Raw genomic sequence first — 9,909 nt, forward strand, 5'->3', positions numbered from 1 at the left:
CCCCCTCTTCTTCATTCTCAGCATTTCACCCAATAACAGAAGTCGTCGTCGAGGCTCCTCTTCTTCTCGTCCTACTACCTGTCCTAGTGATCCTGTCCCCTCACACCTCCTCCAGTCCCTCTCCCCAGCTGTCACTGGTCACCCGACTAAAATATTTAACCTCTCTCTCTTTTTTTTTTTTTTTCTGCTTTATTTCCCTCCCCTTTTCAACATAAGCCCATTATGAGAAAAAAACAACTCTTGACCCATCCAGCGCTGCTAACTACCGACCAGTCTCTAACCTGCCCTTGATCTCCAAACTCCTGGAACGCTTGGTCTACTCTCGCCTCATCCGCTAACTCCATTCTAGACCCCTTACAATCTGGTTTCCGCACTCTACACTCCACAGAGACTGCCCGTACTAAAGTCTCAAATGATCTCTTGGCGGCTAAATCTGGATTTCTCTGCCGCCTTTGACACTGTAGACCACAAACTCCTACTTAACATGCTCCACTCTATTGGCCTTAAAGACGCGGCTCTCTTGGTTTCCCTCCTATCTCTCTGACTTCTCTTTGTGTGTCATTCGCTGGTTCTACTTCTCCTTATCCACTTGCTATCGGGGTTCCTCAGGGATCAGTTCTAGGTCCTCTCCTTTTCTCTCTGCACAGCCCCTATTTGGCTTCCAGTACCATCTCTACGCTGATGACACCCAATTATATACCTCTTCCCGTGACATCACCCCTGCTCTAATACAGAACACCAGTGATTGTCTGTCCGCTGTCTCTAACATCATGTCCTCTCTCGATCTGAAACTGAATCTTTCTAAAACTGAGCTCCTTTTGCCCTACTTGTACTGAGGTGACAGACATGGTGTCAACGAATTGCATGTATGAGCGACTTTTTTACCTAAGACAGATTTTCGTCCTTTGTTGCTTTTTGGGAACCCTGGACCCAAAACTTTAGTGAATGATGTGTATGAGATATCTCTCTGGCACGCTCTTCCTTCCCTCCTAAATCCTTTCTCTTCCTGATTTCTTCCTTCCCGGATTATTCTGTTTTATTTCCTATGTTTGGAGGTCAGCAATTTGTTTATTTCTGCCCGTCTGTATTGATGTATGTTCATTTTTTACTATCTTGATTTTATATTATCACATGTCCTTTTTGAAAAGATTTCAATAAAAATTAAAACTGAGCTCCTTGTGTTCTCACCATCTACTAACCTCCCTAAACCTGATATCTCCATCTCCATGTGTGGCACTACCATAACTCCTAAGCAGCATGCCCGCTGTCTCGGGGGTTAGTTTTGACTCCGATCTTTCCTTTACTCCTCACATTCAATCACTTTCACCCTCCTGTCATTTTCACCTCAAACATCTCCAGATTTCGCCCTTTTCTTCCGGAGGAAACCGCCAAAACTCTCATTGTTGCTCTGATTCACTCTCGTCTTGACTACTGTAACTCATTACTAGTCGGTCTTCCCCTCACCAAACTCTCCCCTCTTCAATCTATCCTCAATGCAGCAGCCAGGCTCATATTTATGACCAACCGCTGCACCAACGCCTCTACCCTGTGCCAGTCACAGCACTGGTTGCCCATCCCCTTCAGAATAAAATTCAGACTTATTACTCTCACCCACAAAGCTCTCCACAGTGCTGCCCCTCCTTACATCTCCTCCCTCATCTCTGTCTACCACCCTACTCGGGCTCTACATTCTGCCAACGACCTTAGATTAAAATCCTCCATAATCCGAACCTGCCAGTCTCGTCTCCAAGATTTCTCTCGTGCTGCACCCGTCCTCTGGAATGTGCTACCCCAGACAATCCGATTAATTCCCAATGTCCACGGTTATAAACGTGCCCTGAAAACACATCTATTTAGACAGGCCTATAACATTCCCTGATCTGACTCCTTTCCATGGCCCCATTAGTCATCAGAATAAGATTCCCTCACACTCCTTGCACCGTACTGCATTTCATGTCCGTCATACACGGATACTGGCTGGTGACGAATCATGCAGCTCTTCTGTGCACTACCCCATGTGTATGAAAGATGGCCGGACCATTGTACTGAACAAACACTGTTACACTTTGTGTCTCCCTTATTTCCTGATAGATCGTAAGCTCTTGCAAGCAGGGTCCTCAATCCTCCTGTCTGAATTGTAAATTAGCGTTGTCACTATGTAATGGTCTGATATTGTCTGTTTCCTCTAAATTGTAAAGTGCTGCGTAATATGTTGGCGCTATATAAAGATTATTATTATTATGGAAATTGGTATTTGAGGAATTTGCTCATTAAATTCTTACACGTGGAGCTTGACTTTGGCAACTTTAGGCCACGTTCACACGGGACTGCAGTATTTCTGGATGGCAATTGAGCAGCTTATTAGGCTGGGTTCACACTGAGTTTTTCGCAGGCAGAAAATCTTCCTCAAAATTCCGTTTGGAATTTTGAGGCATATTTTGCTCTGCCTGTACGCCAATTTTCTCGGCCACGGGCAAACACCGCCGTGAAATAAGCTTTCTCTGCCTACCATTGATGTCAAAGGGAGGTCAGAGACGTAAATGCCCAAAGATAGGGCATGTCGCTTTTTCACGCGAGACTGGTTTTCTGCTCGCGGGAAGAAAACTCCTCCGCCTCCCATTGAAATCAATGGGAGGCATTTTCGGCAGTTTTTTGGCGCATTTCCCGACACGGTTTCCGTGTAAAAAAAAAACTCAGTGTGAACTTACCCTTACAGTAGCAGCAAAGTGGCGACAAAGTGGATGAGATCTGATTAAATCAACATGTCGCGCAAAAACCCTCAAAAATGCTCAAAACAAGTGCAGAAATTGACATGCAGTGCGGTTTCTCAATTTGCAGCATATCAATTTATTTTGCTGAAATTAGGCGAAATTTCCGCTCAAATTCTGCGGCATTTCTATCTCGTGTGAAGGAGGCCTTCGTGTACTCTATAGAGAACGATGCATCATTAGAAAAAAACCGGTTAGGCTGATATAATGGCTGTCTGCATTGCGTCGGTTACTAGTTTAGTTTTGCCTCCTCACAGACAAGCCCTTTAATATGAGTTGCCCCGACCCCTGGCAAACAGTTGATTTTGCTGCGGGAAGTTGCTGTTTGCTTCTCTTTTTTCCTTGCAGCGACCCCTACAGGGGAAATACTGAAGCCCTCAATGATCACTTATCACTGGGGGGGGGGGAAACTGCTGATGCAGCAGGGGAAATGAAAGGGTGACCATGTGTTTCATGCCAGAACAAGAGACACTCTTTGCACTGGTTCTCAAATGAGACCCCTCCTCTGACATCCATAAGAAATGTAGGCACAGCCTGACACGTCATCTTCTATAGAAATGTGTCCCGCTGTGGCTCAGGAGCTCACGCTTCTGCAACAGGTAACAGCAGCAATCTAAATCTTCAGACCTCAGCAGGAGCTCCCTAGTCATGGAGGGGTTCACTCAATTAGGGCTTATTGACACGAACGATGAACACGTCCGTGTGACGGCCATTAAAACACCCGTCACACAGACTCATCAAGTCTACGGGGACCTGTGACATCAGTTTTTAACGAAAGTTTCCCCACATTCGTCTGAGTAAGCGCTTAAGCGTCCTGCAGTGACCGGTATGCTGAGGTTGTATTATGAATTTTAGGAGGAATATATATATTATAGTGGCGTGCGTGTCATACGGCCTCACTGGTTTAAGTATGGCGATCTTCGTTCTCCTACTACAGCATTGTGATTCTGTTTTTTAACATTTGCAAAAATGCGCCCTTCCTTCCCGGCTCTGAACATAATACGCAGCAGATGAAAATGACTTTTCAGATCTATGCAAATACATTAATGCGGCGAGAACGTCTGAATTTAAATGTATTCTCCGTGAATATCAATATCTGTTTAGAGAAGCACAGGAAAAAAAAAAGCGCCGTCTTCTACCCACCCCGTTAACCTACTTTGCTGCAGAAAGCCGAATATTTTTGCACGCGTCTGTGGATTTGCAAGCGATCGTCTTAGTTTGAAAATCCCAGGGGCAATTAATTTTTATTGTTTAGGGGGGACCAAAAGAAAAGCCATTGTGCGCTTATTTAACCCTAGTCGCGCTGCTGATTGTTCCCTGTCATTGTTCCCTACACATGGCGGAATATTAGTCATTAGTCTCGATACGATAAAAAATTTCAAGGTTGCCGGATGACATAAATAAGATTCCTCCGCGTCTGATTAATGATGGGATGATGTGCCGTTATCCGCTGCATCTTGTAATTGTGCCACCGCTTATCTGCCTGGTAATTTCCTGGATAAGTGGCTATAATTCAGTCTGGTTACTTCTCCGTACTCTGCAGCTGCTGACAAGTGCTCTATCCACACTGCTTGACGAGTCCATAGGTCAGACATGTGATGCTTGTTGGTACTTGCATCAAAATACAGGGGTGTAATAAGGGCAAGATGGAAGGAAACGGACAATGCTCCTCGTATTACACTACCTTTTCAGGCTCGGGCTGGCTTCTCGGCGGTCTTTGGAGTGATTGGCTTCTACATGGACATCTCTAAATGTGGAGTGTGTGGAGTGTGTGGAGTGTGTGGAGTGTGTGGAGTGTGTGGAGTGTGTGGAGTGTGTGGAGTGTGTGGAGTGTGTGGAGTGTGTGGAGTGTGTGGAGTGTGTGGAGTGTGTGGAGTGTGTGGAGTGTGTGGAGTGTGTGGAGTCCTCCCAACCTCCATCCTTGCCCATTCCATGATATGTCAGAAGATTGGAATACCAATGATAGCATTTTGCGCCTATTGTCTGCATAATTATTCAGCATGTTGCGTCTCATATACACCCACCTTAGTACGAGCTCTGAGTTACGAGCGGGTGTAATATGGCACATGTAGTAGTCCATAGGGTCGTTCTGTACATATGTAATTCTCTAATGTCATAGAGACAAATGCTAGCATGTTCCACTGGATGCTGCATTAGAGGTATTGTCCCTTCAAGAAATAACATCTCCGTAATATGGTGCCATATGGTGCTCCGTATTACGGCGTTTCATGTACGAGTGGCCTTTTGCGCTAATCTAGATCGAAGAATCTGATTATTGAAGGTTCTGCTTGAGGAATTAATTTTGGGGCTCATTACTGCCACCGTTTGGAGACACCTGGCCTGGACTATGTTGTGGAAGCTATACTTACGGAGGTAATTTACAGAATACATGGGATATGTTTGTAACGGGTAGAACCCCCTCCTTCCATATCTCGGCTTCTTAGGCTTTGAGAAAAGCTGCGTCAGGCAGACCGGGACCTGTTTTTTGAGGCCTGTTAAAACTTGTTTGTTGTCCTAGGTCTGCGCATTCTCCCAGTGGTAGTAATGTATGCAATGCTGATCATGGTACAAGTCCAGTTCTGTACTTTAATAAATATCATTGATCTCACAGGATGACCTTTTTTTGTTTGTGTTTTTTAGAAACCTGTGCAGCAGACGAGATGGACAGCAACAGCTTCATCCAGTTTGATGTGCCGGAGTACAGTAGTACAGTCCTAAGCCAGCTCAATGAGCTTCGGATGCAGGGGAAACTGTGCGACATAATAGTCCACATTCAAGGTCAGCCTTTCCGTGCACACAAGGCAGTCCTTGCCGCCAGTTCTCCTTATTTCCGTGACCATTCAGCGCTAAGTACCATGAGTGGCTTAACGATATCGGTTATTAAAAACCCAAATGTTTTTGAACAATTACTGTCGTTTTGCTACACTGGAAGAATGTCCGTACAGCTAAAGGATGTTGTGAGCTTCCTAACCGCGGCCAGCTTTCTCCAAATGCAATGTGTCATCGACAAGTGCACCCACATTCTAGAAAGTATCCACTCAAAAATTAACGTCGTAGGAGTAGGTGGAGAAGACGGGCAAAGTAACCATAACGGTGTCAAAGATGATAGCTATTTTGCAAACCCGGGGGAGATCTCTCCTCCATACAGCGGGCACGTGCGACCGTCGATTGTAAGTAATGACTTAAAGATGGAAGGCGTGGCCAACAAAAGTCTAAGGAACCACCGTCCTCCAGAAGAGGGGCAGTCGGATAGGGGCAGCAGCGGCAGCATTTCAGAACATGAAATTCAGATCGAAGGCGAACCCGAAAATAGCGACGCGGTGAGAGAGAATCAAGTAACGGAAGTTAAAGTCAAAACCGAAAAATCGGATCGCCCAAGCTGCTCCGATAGCTCCTCACTCGGTGATGACGGTTACCACACTGAAATGGTTGATGGAGAGCAAGTGGTGACATTGAATGTAGGTTCCTACGGGTCTGTATTGCAACATGCGTATCCCTTTTCACAAGCTGCTTCCCAAACTACCAACGTATCTGAGCCCTACGGGAGCGTAAGCAACTCTACTCCTTCCAGATCCATACTGAGCTGCTATCGCGGTGGCCGGGTGCGCCCAAAGAGAGCGTCAAATGTAACCAGCGAGGTTCAAAACGTCATCCAAAGTCCCGAAAACGAAACGGTCGTGAGCACGCCAGCTTACGAGAGCAGCCCACGGGAGCGGTCAACACGAGGCTACTGGCATCCATACAACGAGAGACTCATCTGTATCTACTGTGGCAAGACTTTCAACCAGAAAGGGAGTCTTGATCGTCATATGCGTCTTCACATGGGCATCACACCTTTTGTATGCAAGTTTTGTGGCAAGAAATACACACGCAAAGACCAACTGGAATACCACATACGGGGGCATACGGATGACAAGCCTTTCCGATGTGAAGTTTGTGGCAAGTGCTTCCCCTTCCAAGGCACGCTCAATCAGCATTTACGGAAAAACCACCCAGGGGTGGCCGAAGTGAGGAGCCGGATTGAATCGCCAGAGAGAACAGAGCCTTTCGTAGACCAAAGTGATGTTTCAGTATCGGAAATAAACATGGACTCGAATATTGAGATTCACGCAGTCACTACCACACCCGAGTAACCCCATGCCCACCGCACACTGTACAAAGCACACGATGTTAACTAATGCCTATTTTTACTACTTTAGTGCTTATTTGGTAATCTCTCTTTAGTACAGCAAACGCTACTCTTAACCCATTTGTCTTTTTGGAATGCTTCTTGGCAATACAGAGACTTTATAAGATACTTGGGTGATACACTAAATGTATGTGTTTTACATTGGGATGTTTTTTATTTTATCTTTTTGCTTTTTTAAGGAGACAGGGTACATTTGCACTCCTGAAGAAGCATATAGTTAGAGGCAAAAAAGTTAGAATTTTTTCTTTTGTGATTTATATTTTATCGTAATGAAAGTGTTTATTAAATGAGAAATTCTATATCTGTAAGGGGTTTTTTTTTGTTTTTGTTTGAAAAGTTGCGTTACAAGGTTGAATAGAGAACCGAGGCCTTGTCCGATCTGAACAATGCAATTTACTGAAATCTACTGCAAAAAAAAATTACAGTAAATTTGTGCACCTTCCAATATACAATTTTTATTTTGCAGTGTACATGAAAGTTCACCGTGGCCCTGATTTGCTTGACTTGAAGCTGATGTAGAGACACATGTTGAAAGTGGGTTTACAGCCGATCATGATGGCACGGCGCATTGACTTTTATTTTAGTTAACTTTTTTTTAGGAGAGCTGTTTATTTTATTTCGTTTTTAGACTACTTTTAGACTTTCTCAAATTATACGGTATTTGTTGGCTGTTTTTTTTTTTTTTTTTGTTTTTTTGGTCATATAAGGTTTGTGTACTGAAAAAATGTATGATCGCAGTCCACACGTAAAGCGCTTTGCCGTTAATAGAACCTTCTTAAATAGCCATCATTATCGGCTGAAAGCCCCTTTTTTAAATTTTTTTTGCTTTTTTATTTTTATTTTACCTATACAGCATGTTTGCCTCTCGTCACACGACACAATATAGATGCCAAACATTTGGATGGAGATTGATGACATGGTCTTTCTTCCATCACTTGCAGTCATAGCTGACATTTCTGGTGCTTTTTTTTTTTTTTTTTTTTTTTTTTTTACTACTATATCCAAATTTATTTGTACTGTACAATGATCTACTTCTCGCCAATTTACCATAAAAAAATCCTATAGACGTAGCGTAACACCATAAGGGACAATGTGTATGTGTGAACAATACCTCTCTTCCTTTCAAGAAGGCTATTGAAATTGGTGGATTAATATGGATGTTGATTTGCTTTGCCAACGGTAAAGTGTTCTCCAAGTCGGTCTGTCTCTTCCCTTAAAGCCGTTAGTTGCGTTTTGGTCAGGACCTACTATAATCGGGAATGCAAAAAAAAATCTAGCTCAGACACCATCATACTGGATTAGCCTCCATGGAACAACTAACACTAGAATTTGTTTGTCACGTGCCTGTTAATTCTTATGGCTTAAACCACTAATTGTGAGATGGAAAATACCATTAAGACTGCTAACTTTTTTTTTTTTTAGCATCATCTAAAATTGAAACGCTATAGGTGCTGTTAGATATTTGTATATTTTTATAAATGTGACAACTGCTGATATCACAACTTCCTTTAAATCCAGATAAACCTCCTATAGCCATGTTACTGTATAATCCGAGGTTTATTTATTTTTGTTCTCCCGGACCCCGCGTATTTTTAAAATTGCGTTCTACAGGTGCCATAAAATTAAGTTGTCTCCTACATCCCCTCTTCTTTCAGTGATATGCAGGGAGGTGGCACGCAGTGGTTTAAACTGGATTAGAACAGAACAGCAGTAAGTGTATGTCGTCAGACTGGCCGGCATATCCAAGCAGCTAAATATAAAGCCTTTGCAGCTGAAGACTGACTCTTTTCAGGAAGATTTGCTGGGCCTACGGCTACGGTATTATCCCAATTTTCAAGCCATAATGTGGTACCATGTTTTTTTAAATTCTTTTTTAAGGTTAGATTTTCCTTCCTTGCTTGCTTATCAATCGCATGTCTTCAGTGAACAAGATAATTTTATATATATATACACACACACTCTCAAACCTTCATAACTTTTGCTTTGTATATCTGCCATATTTGTGGCCCTAACAAGTGACTGATTTTCTAGATCTGGTAGTTTTTGTTTTTTTTGATTGCGAAGATGCTTTCGATGGTAATTCTCCGAGTCAACACGTCGCAGATCTGTATACAACTTCTTGAACCCATATACCTATACACTGCCTGAACAGCTTTGGCCGCGTTGTATAGGTTATATTCAAATCCGCCTGCTTTATTCGCAAACCTACAATATTGTGCCTTGCTACATGAAAGGAACATGGCAGAATATTTGTTTTGAATTGTGTTAGTCGAACATAGCGGAGGCGGGGGTTTTTTTTTAAATGTTGTTTTTATTTTATTTTTTATTTTTTTATTAGATATAACAACATGGATTCTAGTGATCCAATGGAATGTATTTTGATGAACATTGAATCCACCAACCACAAAATAAAACTGTTATTTTTAACTTGTACATTTTACAGTGTTTTAACAGATAAACCTCTTGGTACATGAATCATTTCTGTACAGTATTACTCTTGGTACCGTACTGTTACACCACTACTTTACAATAACCCTTTCCTAGGTGAATTTTATCATTTCGCAAATTTCAGTGGAACCGTTCATGTTGTGCGCCGCTTATCAACTACTTTATATTATTGTGTCCTTTGAGAGAAATGTGAAATTGGTGATATTTTTTTTTTATTTTTTTTTTTATTTTTTCCTTCTTCCCTTCTTCCCCTTAGAAATGTTTAACCTGTAATGACAGACTGTGAAATCGGACATTTTATACTCTTTTACTATATATAGTTTGTGATTTTAAAATGGTTTCTAGTTTTCTTAAGCAATTCAATATTCTACATCTATGTATATAAGTACGCTTTGACTTTTTTTTTTTTTTTTTATAATTTTTTTTTTTTTTGTAAATACACAATCCAATTTTAAACCTCTGGTCTCGGCGCTCACCAGGGCTGTATAAGTCCTTTGTTGGACT

At 42.4% G+C, this 9,909-nt stretch overlaps 1 protein-coding gene across 2 annotated transcripts in view; it reads left to right on the forward strand.

Moving 5' to 3' along the window:
• Positions 1–7,227, forward strand: part of ZBTB34 (zinc finger and BTB domain containing 34) — a 48,799-nt gene extending 41,572 nt beyond the window's left edge. For both annotated transcript variants that reach the window (XM_075835057.1, XM_075835056.1), the window contains one exon: positions 5,409–7,227. In XM_075835057.1, the coding sequence (XP_075691172.1) occupies positions 5,429–6,901 (1,473 nt within the window). In that variant the 5' untranslated portion in view covers positions 5,409–5,428 and the 3' untranslated portion in view covers positions 6,902–7,227. The remainder of the gene's footprint in view (positions 1–5,408) is intronic.
• Positions 7,228–9,909: the final 2,682 nt, after the last annotated feature.

This window comes from Rhinoderma darwinii, chromosome 8 (assembly GCF_050947455.1).
Source record: "Rhinoderma darwinii isolate aRhiDar2 chromosome 8, aRhiDar2.hap1, whole genome shotgun sequence".
Lineage (NCBI taxonomy): Eukaryota > Metazoa > Chordata > Amphibia > Anura > Rhinodermatidae > Rhinoderma > Rhinoderma darwinii.